The sequence below is a fragment of the Amblyomma maculatum genome, chromosome 6 (genome assembly GCF_055883805.1).
Source record: "Amblyomma maculatum isolate TAMU_Amacu chromosome 6, ASM5588380v1, whole genome shotgun sequence".
In the NCBI taxonomy this organism is placed as follows: domain Eukaryota; kingdom Metazoa; phylum Arthropoda; class Arachnida; order Ixodida; family Ixodidae; genus Amblyomma; species Amblyomma maculatum.
Window position 1 is genome coordinate 79913020 of NC_139349.1, and position 18318 is coordinate 79931337.

General features: G+C 42.1%; 4 protein-coding genes across 10 annotated transcripts in view; 2 read left to right on the plus strand and 2 right to left on the minus strand.

The window, feature by feature from the left end:
* The window catches only part of Stlk (Ste20-like kinase), a 31870-nt gene extending 28714 nt beyond the window's left edge, over window positions 1-3156 (minus strand). For 4 of the 6 annotated variants that reach the window (XM_084607023.1, XM_084607022.1, XM_084607025.1 and 1 more), the window contains exons 1-2: window positions 2584-2673; window positions 2434-2520 (exon numbers count right to left, since the gene is read on the minus strand). Coding sequence is in view for 2 of the 6 variants with exons in the window: in XM_084607020.1 (XP_084463146.1) it covers window positions 2434-2520; window positions 2584-2595 (99 nt within the window). In the remaining 4 variants the exon portion in view is untranslated. The other 2 variants (XM_084607020.1, XM_084607021.1) reach the window with 2 other exon arrangements.
* A 145-nt stretch (window positions 3157-3301) lies between these two features.
* On the plus strand, window positions 3302-4813 carry LOC146186096 (ribosome biogenesis protein WDR12 homolog). Its single transcript, XM_084607019.1, has one exon. It carries the CDS (start codon window positions 3418-3420, stop codon window positions 4684-4686), a length of 1269 nt encoding a protein of 422 aa, XP_084463145.1. The 5' UTR covers window positions 3302-3417; the 3' UTR covers window positions 4687-4813.
* An 8322-nt stretch (window positions 4814-13135) lies between these two features.
* LOC146186097 (ribosomal RNA-processing protein 7 homolog A) lies at window positions 13136-14082 on the minus strand. The gene has a single exon (XM_084607026.1). The coding sequence runs from the start codon at window positions 14069-14071 to the stop codon at window positions 13268-13270; it is 804 nt and encodes a 267-aa protein (XP_084463152.1). The 5' UTR covers window positions 14072-14082; the 3' UTR covers window positions 13136-13267.
* A 172-nt stretch (window positions 14083-14254) lies between these two features.
* Window positions 14255-18318, plus strand: part of XRCC1 (DNA repair protein XRCC1) — a 104115-nt gene continuing 100051 nt past the window's right edge. For both annotated transcript variants that reach the window (XM_084607027.1, XM_084607028.1), the window contains exons 1-3: window positions 14255-14383; window positions 14526-14723; window positions 16449-16607. In XM_084607027.1, the coding sequence (XP_084463153.1) occupies window positions 14333-14383; window positions 14526-14723; window positions 16449-16607 (408 nt within the window). In that variant the 5' untranslated portion in view covers window positions 14255-14332. The remainder of the gene's footprint in view (window positions 14384-14525; window positions 14724-16448; window positions 16608-18318) is intronic.

Consider the following 18318-nt stretch of genomic DNA (forward strand, 5'->3'; position numbering starts at 1 on the left):
TTCCACAACGTCATGCAGTAATCAGCCTGCACTGAGCCTGGTGATTGATTCTAAAGCTTTGCTGGAAAGTTTTCTGTTAAAAATGGGCTACTGTACCTTTTCCTATTCTTGACATGCTTTAGCTTTTGCGAGAATTATGGAGAACATAAATAGTTGGTTAATGCGCAGTAATGAGAATACGAGGTCTAATAAGGCATTGCTTTCTTCTAGTTACTATACACAGATTGTTGATTGTATGAAAGCTAGATAAAAAAAGAATGCTTACTATGTGGGCCATGCTATAATATTTCCTGTGGTCATAAACCGTAACTTATTAAAATCTGTCCATAATTCTGCTCGTTTCCTTAGTACATGCACAAAGATGTGTGACATTAGCAGCGAAATGTTACCAAAAATTGGTGTGTGAGCCCGTGCACTTCCTTAATGCACTACTCAGGCAAGATTACATGCTCCATGCAGACTACTTAGCTAACTAGTGAATTACACAGAGCGTTGGTTACAGTCACCTTAGTGAGTAGACACTACTCTATGTGGAGTGTGGTGGGAGAAGCACATACTCGAGCACTAGGGCATGAGCCTTCCCAGGTGCCAGTGCTACTGTCAGCACTTTGAAGGCCTTATTGCAGCATAAACTTGTATAGTCATGCCTCTAAGCAGCTTAGCATTGAACATTTGGTCACATCTGCCAAAGCAAGAGTGTGACGCAATTCTTTGTTCACTCACTGCGTGCTGCACTAGCAACGTGTTAATGCCACATAACTTTTGTACAACATCGTCACGCTGCACTAAGAACATTAGTGCCACATAACCTTTGTACAGCATTGCCCAAGGAACAGAGTCTGCCTCAAACAACAGCATAGTTCGAGAGATTCAACCTGAGTTTCAAAAAGTACAAAGTCTGAAGACACAAAGTCCGGTCACCATAGAAACAAAATACCTAAGTATGAGTGGGAGAGGGGAGGGGAAGAGGTGGAAAGATAGTCTTTGTTCAAACTAGTTGTAAGTAAATTGGTACTGTAAAGTGAGCTCTTTGTCTCTGTCAACTAATTTTGAATTGTAAATGTTAACAGAAAGAACATTGTGATTAAATGAAGATACATTTCTTATCTCTGTGAATGTAAATGTGAGTGTAAAGGACATGAATGTAAAGGACATTTAGAAGTCCTTTGAATACGCACACATTGTTGCAACGTCATTTGTTTTCTCCATTTACAGTGAAAAACTGGAATGATCTGCCTAAAGAAGTTGTGCGCCACTCCAGCTCGATAAATTTCAGGACTGCTATTACAGACCTACTTCTGTGAAGCCGTTCATCCCTCATTTAGAACCCTTACTTAGGGGCATTTGAGATATGAATAAATAAATAAATATTTTCATCCTTTTACAGAAAAGCCATTACGGCAAATCAGTAAATAAAAGCCCTACATGTTCTGCTAGGAGGATCATAATTTTAAAAGTATTGAATGCATCGGATCTGAAGTGCACAAATCCAAGTGTCTTCTTTGGGGTTCCCATGCACCAAGTTCAGCAATACTAAACCTTACCACTGACTTGGAGGCCCCTTAATACATGATTGACTAGTGCGCTCAATGAGTGATGGGAGATACTAAGTAATAAATTACCCCTGTCTATGGCAAATAAGCAAAAATGATATACGCTTCATTGCTACGTTTATTTCACTTATTTACTTCAACTTGGTTCTGAAAACCTGGGTAGACAAAGTTATGCGAGAACACGATCTCTAAGGTAATAAATATTAGCTCTAGAGGACACAGGTTGGCAAAGGACACACATTTACATTCACATTTAGTAGACAATGTTGGCAAACACATAATATAAATTTTCACTGAAACCAAAACATCCAAGCATACACTGCTCTAAATGAATGTAGCCTGCTGCAAAGGAACACTACTGTATTAGAGTGCTGCACGTGATTATCTACTCCCATTCAGAGTCAGAAATTACTCTTTGTTAGCAACCAGTGTGCAGGTAAACTAAGAGCCACAAAGTGCATAATCATAGAGAAACTCTCCATTTGCACTAAATGATGCTAATTTTTAACCGCGCTTTAAGATCTCCGGTGGAAAAAAAAATGCAGCTTCGGACGGTAAGAAGGACATGAGTAAATAGAAAACAGGGGGGAATTCTTTACAGTCACTGACGGTATGTAAAGCAACATTTTGATATACATTCATTACTAAACGCTGCCTGTTGGCTAAAGGAGCACCGACAACCAGAGAAAGGATGATTTCTGCAATATATCAAGCATCATCTAAACGAAGCCGAAATTTTGTTCGTCGATATGCACAGGGCTTCCTGCGCTTGAAAAGTGCTTAATCTGTCAGTGAACAAGGTTAGAACAGCGAATGTGTGGACTAGCAATTGCAGGTTTACTCTAAGCAACCATTAAATCAAGAACGAAGAAAAACGCACCAGGTGTTGATAAAGTGACTCGTCATTTGTGTAGTTGTCTTCCACAGATGCTACTTCGTTGTGTGAACTTCTACAGCGACAGTTGAACTGCGTGACAAGAAAGGAATAGATTAGGAACAAGACGGCCTTTCCTCCGGACACTTGTCTTACCAGACATGACATCGAACTGCTTCAGCACACAGGCGATACCCGTGAAGAGGAATTCATACAGCCGAAATGAGTAGTTTCCGGCGACGGGCATCTAAGAAACCTTGGAAGCAAAATGTTGCCGGTGGAGAGAACAAAAAGGATAAAACGATTAGGCCGTGAGCCCAGCTATATAATTATTAGCTATTCCTTACTAGAAACGCACCGTTTGTACCCGCGGTAGAACATGTAGCCTATATGATAAACATGCATGAGCAAAAACAAGAAAAAAAAAAAAGCATCTCGCATCCTACCCCGTGCTAGTCGACGGATATCATTTTCCGCCTATCGGTTCAACACACAGTTGCACCACAATCGGTAAACATGCCGGCGCCCAAATAAATTTGCACTTTCCAACTTCACGGCAAAACAATGCATAGGAATAAGATAGTTTCCTACTAGGAGAACAGTTACTTCTTACCGAATTCCTTTTTAGTCAAAACACCTACAAAAGCAGAAACATTCCCGAAAAGAGAAGAAACAGTGTTGCCATAGCCACTTGTGCAATATGCTAATATTATTATAACAAAATTATTATGCTTCACAACCGAATGAGTTGATCTCCAAAAGTTACAGTAACAAAATAATAATTCATACTTTCCTTGCTGTCCCTACTGGCAATTTTAAGAAGTCATCTTTACGACGGATCAACTGGATCAACCTCCTAGGCACTCCCAGATTTACTTACAGCCCAGAGGCAGCAACTGCGGCATCGCCATCAAATCAAAACGTGCTCGCTGTGTTCGTACTCTGCAAGTTCGCGACTGATTGGAGGGGTGTCGATCCTACGAATGAAAAATGGGCGAAAACGCTCAAATCCAGGCGAAATTTTTCACACAAGATGAACGCTACTCTGTGCCTGACAGTCCTTTTTCTATTGCCGGTAACACAACACCGGAACAGTTGTCTGCTTTAATTAACGCTCTTCTGCAGGAATCTGGTGGTGATGGTGAGAGCGACGGACCAACTTTTGACTTCTTGATCGAGGGAGAACTGCTCCGAGAGACTCTTCAACGCCACCTGGAAGTTAATAAGATCCCGCAGGAAAATGTCGTCCTCATAGAGTACGTCGAAAAGTGTCCTCCCCCGCTGCCCATTGACACGCTTGTGCACGACGACTGGGTGAGTTCAGTGCACACTTCAGACGCCGGTATTCTTTCTGGTTGCTACGACAACAGCCTACACATCTGGGATCTCAATGGATCGCGCAAGCTGTTGATACCCGGACACGTTGGTCCTGTCAAGTCGGTCAAATGGATTTCCGTGGGCGAGTCATTGTGCACGTTTGTGAGCACATCAATCGACGAAACGGCGATGCTGTGGCAATGGAACCGAGAAACAAATGCAGTGGAATCGGTTCAGGTCTGCCGGGGACACGCGAGGAGCGTCGATTGTGTTGATGTCAGTTGGGACGAGAGCAGTTTCGCGACCGGCTCTTATGACCACATGCTCAAAGTATGGAGCGCGGACCCCAACACTACGGATCACGACGAAGCGCACGACGAATCGGAAGGCAGCAGAAAGAAACAGAAAACGGCCGAGAACAAGGCAAGGACGAGGGTGCCGATACTGACCCTGTCTGGTCACCACGAAGCAATTACAGGTGTCCAGTGGACCGACAGCAAAGAAGTGGCGACCTGCTCGATGGATCATACCCTGCGACTTTGGGATGTCGACCTGGGCGGCATGAAGACGCAGCTCGTAGGCAGCAAGGCATTCCTGGACATTTCATATTCAAAGCTGAGCAATCAGATCGTATCGGCCCACACGGACAAGCACGTGCGCCTTTGGGACGTGAGGCTGAAGGAAGGAGCCATGGTCAAATGCACCTATTCGGCACACCTTGGCTGGGTGTCATCTGTACACTGGTCCCCAAGCTCGACCTATAATTTTATTTCCGGATCGTATGACGGCCTGATGAAGCACTGGGACGTGCGCAGCCCTAAGGCACCTCTCTACGACATGACGGGCCATGAAGACAAAGTGCTCGCGGTGGATTGGTCCCTCCAGAAATACATGATTAGTGGAGGTGCAGACTGCCACATGAAAATTTTCGAGCATAAGTAGGCATTATATAATACACCATATTCGAGGCAGTGAGTCTCGTCTTGCATTTTTCGATTAAAAAGCTGTTCCTAAAAACGTGACATCTTTTGCTGTCATTGCGTTGTTAGCATGTATTTGCTTAACATAATGGTTAATAACTATACTGGTCAAGTTTTATGCATCATGTGTGGCATGTCTGTGAAGTTAGACTTCTGTGAAAGGTCTGCTAGAAAAAGTTTTCAGTGCCAGGCTTCAAGGTATAGCGCTTAAATTTGTGTTTACAGGGGTTGGGCATCTGCTTCAAATGGGAACTCCCGCTTATGCTACTACGAAGTCTAGGTTTTTGTTTGTGCCACACCTGTGCCAAAGGTCATTAAAGAACTTTGGCGAGAGGGAAACTGAGGCTGGCTCTTCGCAATTTTGGCTTAGCAACTTGGTAACTTAGAAGTTTAAATTTTTTTGTGCAATATTTATGTATTTCAAGACCGGTATTGACGGAAGTAAATCGCTTAGAAGTACGGCCGGCGCAGCCAGCACTTCCCTGAACCACATTTGTGTGAAGCAGTGGTGCCCGCGCCTCCTTGGCCCGCGCACAGTGAAGTTGTGGCTGTAGGAAGAAGGAAAAGAAAATGCACGGGCCTGCTACTGGCTCTGTAGCTGAGCCACCTCCGCTGCTTCGTGCGGACAGAAGACAGGAAGTAGAGAAAAAATAAAAAGAAGGAGAGAAAGATGCGCGCCGCAACAGCCGTCGTCTACCACCGAAGTTATGGCGGGTGCAATGACGGCCTACAACAGATAAAATTCGGTGGTTGGCTAGCCCCCGCCGCAAGTGGCGTTGACCTACCGTCCAAGCCCCGTAGGGCCAGGAAGTTCCCCATTTCCAAAACATATAGCTCAGTCGCATAGTTTCGGTTTCGCTTTAAGGCCGCGTCATCCTGCGGCTGCGATCGGGTGCGTGCGTCGACCCGCACACGCGGCGTTTCGGATGCTGCTTCGCGTTTCAGTGTTCTTTTCTTTTTATTCTGGAATGGCGTGGAGCTGTATATACCAACACCGTGTTTACAAACAAAGGAGGCGCTCGCGGCTCCGCAGCCGACTAGGGGTGAAAAGTATGGTTAACATTCATAGGAATAGAACCGTAAGATTACAAAGTAGTTTTCTCATTTCACAAGGCATCTATGATATCGTTATTCGGTGCAGAATGACCATGAACATCCCAGAACAGATCGTGAAAATATGAAATCTCATTACCGAGGCGAAGCATGTTTAAAACAGCGTGAAACGTATGGGGGTGCAAGTTGGGAGGGCGACCCATAGAAGCACATGTAAACAGAACTTAATTATCGTAACATCTTTCTCGTTTTGCTGAGCACCAGAAGTGGTGGCCGGTGCATAAACGTTGGCCAGCGCTTTAAAGAAGTATGTGACAAAGTATGCTGCGTAATCGCGGAAGCAGTCTACTTTTAAAACTCCCCGAATGATATGTGTTGTGAATCCGGACACCCCCAAAAAAGCTCACTGCAAGCTGGGTGTCGCGAATCGCGCAGTTTTGTTTACAGCCTGATATGCTGCCGCAAGGGGTAAATTAGCTTATAATACTGTCGCTCAAGTGATACATCCTAGATAGAATTACATTTAAAGAGTAGTTGTCAAACGCCATACGAAAATATGGACCGAACGACAATCACGAATTGCAGCAGACGACGGCGTAGCTGGCAATCCCACCATCCCACCGCGGCCCGCGGCCGCCTCCAGCTCCGGAGCGTCTGCTTCCGACGGCGCCGTGGTGCTTGGTGCTTGGTCCTTGGTCGTCTGCAACTGCGCGCGGTCAGTTTATCGTGCTGTGAACCAACGTTACTTGCTGTGAATAGTCCCGTAAATTGTCAGACTTGCGTAGTGTGAGCTGCAGCAACGTCGGACTACGTGAAAAACTTGTCGGAATCGGATAAACAGCGCTACAATGAAAAGCTGTACGTTGACGGCGTTGTTCACCCGGACCCATTTGCTATGCCTGAAACACATTGGGAAGTCCTCCGGAGTGACGCGGGAGCTCTGCCACCATTGGGCATGATTTCCGTCCAGGCATACAATTATTTTGAATCGGGTGGGTTCGCGCAAGGTGATCAACGGGCATATAAGCTATTTAACTATTTTTTTGTTTATTTTCTTTTCCCCCGTGGTATCGCTATGGCTCTCATGTATCGTTCTGCGCTTTCTGTGCGGTTACCTCGTCTTTCTTTTTTTTTTCTTTTCGTCCGGCGCAGACCACAGAGCGCGTGTACAGACGCCGGAATATAAAGGCTGTCACAATGTTTGCTTACGACTTGCTCACCACATGCATGTATCGTGACGCAACTACATATGCATTCATTTTGATACTTACCGCCTCTAATTAGCCACGATTGATGTTTTCAGAACGTATTGACGGCGTGCCCGTTATTTTGCGTTTGATTCCTCTCCATTTACAAAATAACCGTGTCTCGACCGTATCACAATTACTGCCCTACGGGGCTCATGCGCGTCGCCAGCACTTGAAATGCTTTCATTTTATTTCTACCATGCAACATGATGTCAGGGCGTAGTACAAGACGTTCAGCAAAAAAAAAAAAAAAAAGCCGCTTGGGCCTCCTAGACGTGGGGGTCCGTCTAGAAACGCGCCGCACATATTTATCGATAAATATATTTTAAAGAGATATCAGCCGCGAAATGTTGTTGCATACGTATATTCATGGTCGTAAAAGAATGCACCACCTCTTAACAAACTACCGGCTTCATAGGCGCTTCTTTCGTAGGGCTTCAGCTTCTTTGCGAACCATTCCTTACATATATTGTATGGGCCGCGCTACCGCAGTGCATTTCTACTTGGATTCCAGACAAAGAGGGGTTTTTAAAGTATATTGCCCCCGCAATGACGAAGAATGCTTTGTCACACACTTCTTCAAAGCACTGGCCAACGTTTGACGACCGGCCACCACTTCTGGTGCTCTGCGAAACGGGTAAAATGTTGCGGTAAGTTGTGATTACATGCGTTTCTGGGTCGCCCTCCGAACTCGCATCCGCATACGTTTCACGGCATTTTAAGTACTTCGCCTCGGTAATGTGATTTCCTACTTTCACGATCTGTTCTAGGATGTTCATGGTTGCTCTGTACCGAATAATGAGATCATAGGTGGACCATGAAATTAGAAAACTGGTTTGAAATATTTCGGGTCCATGTATTCCTATGGGCGCTAAGCCTAGTTTTCACCCCCAACCGGCCCAGCCTGGCGATAGAAGCGCCACCGCATCGCGCTTGCGTCACAGATCGGTGTTGGTCGTGTTGGTCTTCGCGCTGCTGTCGATAGCTGCAACTACGTGTTGGCCGCTAATCTGCGAGCTCCACTACGATGCTTCTTATGGACTTTGCGGTGAAGCATTCTCAAAACGCGACGGGGCTGTTTTCAATACGCAACAGGCACCACTGCAACTTCGTCGCACTACGAAAAGGGTAGTGGATGCCTACATTGAAGCATTTCTTCAACGTTCTTGATAGTATGCGCAAGGTAAAGCGTTTTACGAAAGTGAGAAAAAATAATCGTTCTTACTTGGGTTTTATCTCAAAGACAGGAAAGCATTATAGGTGTTCATTAGATAAAAATGACTGCGATTCAGAGAGTTTTCAGTACCTAGTGTTTTAATGCCCATCTGATAATTTGAAGTTTCGGTTAATTCGAAATTTTTTCTGGTCCCTTGAAAGCCGAATTACCGAGAGACTGGCGTCGCTGGAGGAAAGCGCCATGGTTCAAAAGTGCCAAGGCAAGCCATGGCCACTTCTCTCCCTCGGGTCCGGCCGTGGGCAAGCATGGTAAGTAAGTAAGTAAGTAAGTAAGTAAGTAAGTAAGTAAGTAAGTAAGTAAGTAAGTAAGTAAGTAAGTAAGTAAGTAAGTAAGTAAGTAAGTAAGTAAGTAAGTAAGTAAGTAAGTAAGTAAGTAAGTAAGTAAGTAAGTAAGTAAGTAAGTAAGTAAGTAAGTAAGTAAGTAAGTAAGTAAGTAAGTAAGTAAGTAAGTAAGTAAGTAAGTAAGTAAGTAAGTAAGTAAGTAAGTAAGTAAGTAAGTAAGTAAGTAAGTAAGTAAGTAAGTAAGTAAGTAAGTAAGTAAGTAAGTAAGTAAGTAAGTAAGTAAGTAAGTAAGTAAGTAAGTAAGTAAGTAAGTAAGTAAGTAAGTAAGTAAGTAAGTAAGTAAGTAAGTAAGTAAGTAAGTAAGTAAGTAAGTAAGTAAGTAAGTAAGTAAGTAAGTAAGTAAGTAAGTAAGTAAGTAAGTAAGTAAGTAAGTAAGTAAGTAAGTAAGTAAGTAAGTAAGTAAGTAAGTAAGTAAGTAAGTAAGTAAGTAAGTAAGTAAGTAAGTAAGTAAGTAAGTAAGTAAGTAAGTAAGTAAGTAAGTAAGTAAGTAAGTAAGTAAGTAAGTAAGTAAGTAAGTAAGTAAGTAAGTAAGTAAGTAAGTAAGTAAGTAAGTAAGTAAGTAAGTAAGTAAGTAAGTAAGTAAGTAAGTAAGTAAGTAAGTAAGTAAGTAAGTAAGTAAGTAAGTAAGTAAGTAAGTAAGTAAGTAAGTAAGTAAGTAAGTAAGTAAGTAAGTAAGTAAGTAAGTAAGTAAGTAAGTAAGTAAGTAAGTAAGTAAGTAAGTAAGTAAGTAAGTAAGTAAGTAAGTAAGTAAGTAAGTAAGTAAGTAAGTAAGTAAGTAAGTAAGTAAGTAAGTAAGTAAGTAAGTAAGTAAGTAAGTAAGTAAGTAAGTAAGTAAGTAAGTAAGTAAGTAAGTAAGTAAGTAAGTAAGTAAGTAAGTAAGTAAGTAAGTAAGTAAGTAAGTAAGTAAGTAAGTAAGTAAGTAAGTAAGTAAGTAAGTAAGTAAGTAAGTAAGTAAGTAAGTAAGTAAGTAAGTAAGTAAGTAAGTAAGTAAGTAAGTAAGTAAGTAAGTAAGTAAGTAAGTAAGTAAGTAAGTAAGTAAGTAAGTAAGTAAGTAAGTAAGTAAGTAAGTAAGTAAGTAAGTAAGTAAGTAAGTAAGTAAGTAAGTAAGTAAGTAAGTAAGTAAGTAAGTAAGTAAGTAAGTAAGTAAGTAAGTAAGTAAGTAAGTAAGTAAGTAAGTAAGTAAGTAAGTAAGTAAGTAAGTAAGTAAGTAAGTAAGTAAGTAAGTAAGTAAGTAAGTAAGTAAGTAAGTAAGTAAGTAAGTAAGTAAGTAAGTAAGTAAGTAAGTAAGTAAGTAAGTAAGTAAGTAAGTAAGTAAGTAAGTAAGTAAGTAAGTAAGTAAGTAAGTAAGTAAGTAAGTAAGTAAGTAAGTAAGTAAGTAAGTAAGTAAGTAAGTAAGTAAGTAAGTAAGTAAGTAAGTAAGTAAGTAAGTAAGTAAGTAAGTAAGTAAGTAAGTAAGTAAGTAAGTAAGTAAGTAAGTAAGTAAGTAAGTAAGTAAGTAAGTAAGTAAGTAAGTAAGTAAGTAAGTAAGTAAGTAAGTAAGTAAGTAAGTAAGTAAGTAAGTAAGTAAGTAAGTAAGTAAGTAAGTAAGTAAGTAAGTAAGTAAGTAAGTAAGTAAGTAAGTAAGTAAGTAAGTAAGTAAGTAAGTAAGTAAGTAAGTAAGTAAGTAAGTAAGTAAGTAAGTAAGTAAGTAAGTAAGTAAGTAAGTAAGTAAGTAAGTAAGTAAGTAAGTAAGTAAGTAAGTAAGTAAGTAAGTAAGTAAGTAAGTAAGTAAGTAAGTAAGTAAGTAAGTAAGTAAGTAAGTAAGTAAGTAAGTAAGTAAGTAAGTAAGTAAGTAAGTAAGTAAGTAAGTAAGTAAGTAAGTAAGTAAGTAAGTAAGTAAGTAAGTGAGTAAAGTAAGTGAGTGAGTAAGTAATTAAGTGAGTGAGTAAGTAAGTGAGTGAGTAAGTAAGTGAGTGAGTGAGTAAATAAGTAAGTAAGTGAGTGAGTAAAGTAAGTGAGTAAGTAAGTAAGTGAGTGAGTAAAGTAAGTGAGTCAGTAAGTAATTAAGTGAGTGAGTGAGTAAGTAATTAAGTGAGTAAGTAAGTGAGTGAGTGAGTAAATAAGTAAGTGAGTGAGTAAAGTAAGTGAGTGAGTAAGTAAGTGAGTGAGTGAGTAAAGTAAGTGAGTGAGTGAGTAAATAAGTAAGTGAGTGAGTAAAGTAAGTGAGTGAGTAAGTAAGTGAGTGAGTGAGTAAAGTAAGTGAGTGAGTAAGTAATTGAGTGAGTGAGTAAGTAATTAAGTGAGTGAGTGAGTAAGTAATTAAGTGAGTAAGTAAGTGAGTGAGTGAGTAAATAAGTAAGTGAGTAAGTAAGTAAATAATTCAGTGAGTCAGTGAGTAAGTGTGAGGTCCTGATCCCTTTTGACTCAGGGCAGGCGTTTGTCAACGCCACAGGGGAAATGGATAGTTAAAGGAAAAGAGTAATACATAATGGTGTAATGGTGCTAGATGGCGCCACCGCTGCCATTTGGCAGAAAATTGGCGTTTGCATCTTTTGCTCCTCAGTCTCGTCGCAGAGGGTTCTGGTTTCTCATCATGCACGGCCAAACCAAGTAAGTACCATGATCAAACATACCTCGTAAAGAAGGGGACAACAACGCGCAAGCTTTGTGCACGGTTTCAGTGCAAATGAGCCTCCAGTTGAGGTGAGATATTGTTTCAAAACGGGTACGGTAAAGTTGCAGAACACTGTATAGGGTCGGTTATTTTTGTTTTACTGCAATCACAGTGGAAATCTGAACTAGCTCCAGTAGCCAAACTTTTCCTGTAGCCCCCCTCTTTTTTTTTTGTGTGTGTGTGTGCTCAAAAGACAGAATTTCACTTTGAAACAATCTTTTCTGCTACAGGAGCAGGAATATACACCATCTGATACAAGAGGCGAATATATTCCTACTCTGTTCTACAACTGTATTAGGAAACTTCCATGGTGCTTAAAATCTGTGATTGAAATTCACCCTGAGGTTCTCATTATATGTGCCCTGCAACAGTTGGCTTCACCCACCATACCTGGGATTATGAATTAAGATGCCATTGTTAATGCGTGCGCCATGCTGGTGCCGGCATAGCACTAGCCATGGACTGAATTGAAGTTCATTTAGCCTTGGCTCTATTGTAACGCTCTCTGTTCTGGAGCCAAAGTCACGTGCAATATGAGCTAAAAGCACTTCATGCCTAATGTCAACAATCTTGGTTAATTTTGTTGTGTATGAGTAGTCCCTGACTATGCTAAAACATAGACATGTGCACTGACAAACCTTTGGATCCTGCAAATTACACCTACAAAGCTGGCAGCAACTGATGTATCCTGTTATACAAACTAAAATGCCTTGACATGGCAATGGTAAGGCAAGTTATTTTTGAGTACCACTTGAAGCGCATCATAGTTAAATATGAATAACTGTATGCCTGGCATGCCTATGCTGTGTAAAAAGTGCTAAACATATTTTTGCACTCGATCTTTATGTTTAATGCACTTTGCTGCAGCCAGAACACCAGAACAAAACTGACAAAGTGACAGACAGCCCTCAAAGGCTGCTAAAATAAAAGAAATAAGCAAGTTCATTAGCAAATTTTAGTTATTTGATTAATTACTGAGCTCAATCATGTACAGTCTGTCAAACGTAGAACCCGGGGGTCTGCTTCTAAACCACTTTGTGCGGCTTGTAATGCATTTGTAGCGTTCCGAATCTCTGGACGGTAAGAAAATTTTTGTATTGCCCTCTCCGAAGGGAAGGACCTCCACTAATTTTAAATCAGCGCCACTACAGGCTCAGAGGTCTACCCCCTGGGCTCTACACTTTTGACGAAGACTGTACATGATGTCTGCCTTGCTGTGCAATTCCCCTGCCCAGACGCATCTCTCGCAGTGTTTAAAGTAATTATCTGTAAACAGTTACAAAACATACCTGATATGCACGGGACTACTAATCCACTTTGATCCATTTTGGGCTTTTGCATTCACAGCAAGCAAGCAGTCCTAGGAGCCTTGTAACTTGTTTCAGCTTTCCTTCACTGAAACATTGTTACTGCAGCCATGGTCAAGACGGCAAACGTGCTTGCTAGCTGGGTGTCATAGTCAGCAAGCTAGGTGAACTAAATAAAAAACAAAACCAAGACCCAAAATAGTCGTACTTTTCTCCGACAACCAATGTCTGAACTGAATAAAAACTCGTAAGCGCTTTGTGCAGTACCTACTGCTAAATGGCCTGTTTGTGGCTCCGCAGTGGCTTCACATACACCCTTGAAAGAAATGTCTTTGAGGACCGTGCCGATCCTGTCACTTCAGGGTGCATAGAAAACAATCTGCAGGCACATACAGTTTTGAGTTACAACCAGATAGTGCATAACGAAAACTAAGAAAATCTTCACTGGCTGTATGATGTTGACCCTCCTCTCCCGGGCACACACACAAAAAGAAGGAAACAAGATTTTTGCAGGTAACGGCACATAATTAGTGGCAATGTGCGCGCTTAAAAAATAAATAATATAATAAATAATAAACTGTTGAGAAATAAACTTTATTTTACAACAAGGTGAACACGCATTGTTCGCATTAGCATTACCACCATGGCAACTTTTGGAGGTCACTGTCTGAAGCACGCAAAGTGCACTGTGATTCTGCAGCAAGGTTAAACCGGCCTAAAACGCCTGGACGCTTTCATCAGCGAAATTCTCCGCTTATCCTCTTCGAACTTTTTGCGCAGCTCGGCAATCCGTTCCATCTTGGACTCTCGAATCTGGAAAGTGTAGAAGTTAACCAGTTCCTTCTGAGAACGCTTCTTTTTCTCAGCAATGGCGATCTTCTGGTTGACGGCGTCACTCCGAGGAATGACCGGCCGTTTGCCGTACTTGGTGACCGTGATCCAGCCCTCTTCGTCGGGAACACCTTCCATGGCTTTGGCCCGCTCTTTCTCTTCCTCCAGTTTCGCGTCGTAGTCTTCCATATAGGCGTCTACTTCCTTCTGCACTCTCTCGGCGTTCACAAAACGCGCTTGGTATTCGTTGCACCACTTAGCCATGCCTACAACCTCATCACTGCCTCCGGGAAACAGCACACGTGGTTCGGTAACCGACAAAGCTAATGCTTTACGCACGGACACCTCCTTGTGAAACACAACGTAAGCGACTTTAAATCCGGTCACTGGAGACGCACTAGGAAAAAAGGAAGATGTGTTTTCTGGAGGCTTGCCGGACGATGGAGCTTTTTGTAACCACACTTTAGCCACCCTGCCGCAGTCGCCGAATACACGCTCCAAGCTGTCTTCATTGCAGTACGGCGGCAAGTTCACGACGAACAACGTCTTCCCTGATGGTTTGTGCTCATTCTTTTCGCGGACATTATGAGCTTTGAAGAGCAAAATATGGGATGAATTAGTCTCATTTGAGAATTTCACTGGCAGCGTGTGAAAAGCGTCTTTGCTGGACGCAGCCATCTTTTCTACTACGAAACTAACAACACTAATTATAACTCTAGAAAAAAAAAACCGTACAAAATTTTGTGTTGTGTATTATATTAAAAGTTCATTGTATCTAAAATGTACATAATTGTTTTAAAACTTTAATTAATTTGGAATGATTGACATCGCTCGGAATCGTCGGCCGAATTGATTAGTTTGTTGATAAACAGCGCGAAAGCGCTGCGCGAAGCTCAAAGGCAGTAAACGCGGGACGAAACAGCGCATTTCGTCTCTGCAATGCCAGTTTTGAAGATTCAGCACGTAGTCTCATTTAGCAGTGAGGACAAGGTATATTGTACTTTGCTGTGATCTCGAGCTAAGCTTTTTATGGCGCATCAACACCTTCTCTCTCAAGAACATCAAATTATATGTGTGCGACGGTCAGCAACAGGTCATTCTTTGATCTACCTATTTATTGTGGTCTCGACAGGTGCACAAAGCAGAAAACCTCCTGAAGCCTGAAACGTACAGAAAATGGAAGTGTGCTTCGCCAGGAGAGAAACAGGCCTCTGTAATCTTGCAACTGGAGAAAGCGTCTGTCATCTCCGCTATCGACATCGGAAACGAAAGCTCTGCCTTCGTGGAAGTGCTTGTCGCAAGGTCCTCAGACCCAACCCTGGAATTTAAAGTATGTTTCTCCCGTTTTTAAGTGCTACCTAAAATGAGCCCTGAAAGCTGCATGTATTGCATACGCAGATGCAAATAAGACCAGATGTGTTAGGTACACAGCGTGAACACCGTTGTGCTGGTGTTCTAGACGCGACTGCATAGGTGCTGTTAAAGTTAACATTCAAGGTACGTGCACGCATGGACAGTTGATTCATGAAAGGTAACAAGTAAATGTACCTTAACTGAGTTGGTATGGAGTGTCTAGCTCTGTGGCACCTTTTTCTTTTTTCATTTACTTATACAAGCCTTCATACATATTCAGCTAATTTATGTTACCATATGAATATTATTTTCTTCATTGTAAAGTTTAAAATAGGACTTTCTGCTAGAATAAACAAAGAATAACACACATCCTTACTAGAACTGTGAGGTAGTGCCTACACTTGTGAGTCGCATATTGGAAGTTCACTGCCATTTCGGTGCAGTAGTAAGACTTGGATAAATTAAGTTGCTTCAGTGTCAGATGTCATGTGCTTGCACCTTACAGTTCCATGCAGGTTTTGCATCGACAAACATCATGGCATAAACAGACTATGAAATTGAACAGAAAGGAATGAAAAGCCACTTGGGCATTTGAAAGCAGTTATAAGGAGGTACACATGCCTCCCATTGTTTCTATGGCAGCTGCATGATTGGACTACAAGACTGTTTTCCAGCACTTCATCGAAAGCTCATGTCTCAGAGTGCTTCACCGCTTACACACTACAAAGTATTCTAGTCGTAATACAAGAATTCTTTGCTTTGATTCAAACGATTAGCAGTGAAAGTTTATTCAAGAAGCAATCTTGTGTGTGGCTTGGTGTGCAATGTTTTCAAAACAATTGGGTCTGATGCTCATATTATCTACTAATTTTGCTTAGTTTCATCTCGTGGCAGATTATTATGGTCAGCTCTTGGCGGTAGAGATTGCTAGGGATGGTGGTGATGCTAGTTGCACAATGCATTTATAAAACCTTTTTCAAGAAAAGACGAGACCACTCTGGATTTTGTGTTGACAATTTTTTTCTCGCAAGGAGGAGCTGGTCACGTTTTTTAACCCTGTTATTTGACCTTGCTTCAGCCATCCAGCTTAAGTGAGCATGTCACAGTACTCCGTACTCAAAGGAGTGCCTCGCAAACTTAATTTTGCAGTTTGTTTGCAGAAGGTGGAAGAAAGTGGACAAAGGATTAGTACAAAGGATAGGACAATACGATATTGTTCCGCGAGGTATAGAGAACAAGAGCACAGATGTTTTGAAAACGTGCTTTTTATTATGCAATATCGAAATGCATAGTTTACCATGAGATCAACTAATTTAGCAGTTGCGGATGGCTCATTAACCAATATAAAGAGAAAGACAGTGCAAAGCACAGCATGTAGATTGGAAACTGCTAACTTTGACACTGGCTGTGAGTTTTAAGGAACGGTTTGTCCTTTTTGTTTTTCATAGTTCAGTAAACTCATTATCTTTTTTTCTTACTGAAAATATTTTCATGGTGTTTCTAACTTTTCATGTTCCCTGCTAAATATATTTTACTGGTGTCGAAATAAAGGCTCAAATATAAGTCATCCGATGTGTTTGCCATTTGTTTCTATCTCAATTTTTCTTCGCTTCTTTGTTTACAGCATAAGGTGTTTGGATACTACTGGCCTAAAAAAAAAAAAAAATGTTTGAACATGAAATAATTTCTTCTTTTTACTCAGGTTTTGCTTGGTGCGTCATCGTTCATGTCGCCAATGGATGCTCGTCAAGGAGCGAATCTGAACCGGGTCCGGATGTTTGGGTCTGAAAAGCTGTCTCAATCCTTTGTTAAGGAAAAGTGGGATCGTGTAAAGGTTGTGTGCACACAACCTTTCAATAAGGTGAGCCGATAAATTGTGGTTCTGGGCTTTCTTGCGCCATGTTTCATATTGTTGCATTGCAAAGATGTGAAGCTTTGTCGTGGCATGAAGGAACCATACATCTATAGTTCAGAGTATAGGTAAAGGTTTGAATGTTTTATTGTGGAAGGTAAATTGTGCTTAGCAAATTAAACTGAAAGGCAATGTTTGTAATGGTTTTCTTTAAGAATTTTGCGGGAAAACTATATTTCGGGAGTGCATAAGCTAAGATTAATTCTAGTGCCTTATATTTCAGCTTTAAAGCCCCTTAAAGGAGCACAGTGACGTTCGTCAGGCCGCTAATGTCAGCCAACCTCTAGGCTCCATGCCGACGTCAGTTCAAAAAATCGGCGCGCGGAAATGAGAGTTATTCGGTTTATAAATTTCTAAATACAAGAAAAACAGAACAGCGCGTCTGAGCTGATGCGAGAGGGAGCCCCCCTCCCATTTCGCTTGCCCAGCGCTCGACTTGGGCGGAACCTATGAGAAACGCAGCTTTCTGCTGATGTGTCGGAAGCTATCCACCATGGTTGCCTGTCCTATTTGATCTGTAGCCGCACTTTTTGGCAGCGTCATTACCATGGTAACGACTGCAAAGCTGTGCTGTGAGGACCGGATTCTCCGTCTGCCCACAGCTAGTCTAGCCCACCAGACGCTGCTCTGCACCATCTCTGTGGCAGTATCGACGAGGTGGACCCGACGGTCAGCAAACCTGCGTCGCCATTTTAGTGTTCCGCCGATGTCCATCGCTGTTGCTGCTGGGGATCACTCGAGCGCTACTTGTGCGAAAGTTCGAGAACAAGTGCGAAAGGCGGAGATGGAGGAATGGCATACAGGAGCTAAGGCGAAGCCTGCCCTGTACCTGTACAGCACCAGCGAAGAGGTCATCGGCCAGGAACGACTATATGATAACTCCCTGGGCAGTGGCCTACTGGCAGAAGCTTGCTGTGGAGTGCTGTGGACTCGGGTGTGGCGAGCGCACGTTATGAGCAATCTCGACACAACTTGTGCCATCTGTGGAGCGTCGGCAAAAACGATCAGCCACGGGATTTCGGACTGTCCAGCCATTTTGTTGACCTCCGAGATCCGAACGTTGTCAGTTGCCTTGGGATCTGAGGGCGTGTTGACAACACCATATCTATTCTAGTTTACAGTCCCTATCTTTACAAGCACTTCAAGAACATACGCGAAATTAAAACACCTTTTATTTGTTTTCTGAATAGTAACTTGAAGAACATTCGATTGTAAAATCTAAAGTGTTTGATCAACCAATCAGTGAAGCAGCGCCCAAGCAAGAAGGAAACGTCATATCCGCCAACGAACTTCGCCGTTGGGTGTCACTCACATCGGTACCAAAACACTGATTATTGAAGAGGAATAAAATATAAGGCGCTACGATTTCGCCATTATTATTGGGCTTCGGGGCATCGGGAAGGTGTAAAGAACCTAGAGGCCGACTGGAATGAGTGGTCTGGCGTATGTCACGGCGCCCCTTTAACATTACAGACGCTTCATTGAATGATCAGCATACACTGTTAACAAAAGCGGTTGTCTTATGGTGGGGCCAGGAATAAAAGAAAAGAGGTGCAGGAATGGCGCTGATGAGGCATCTTAAGACTCCTTAAGAGGTTGGTTGGTTTGCGGGGTTTAACGTCCCAAAGCGACTCAGGCTATGAGAGATGCCGTTGGGGAG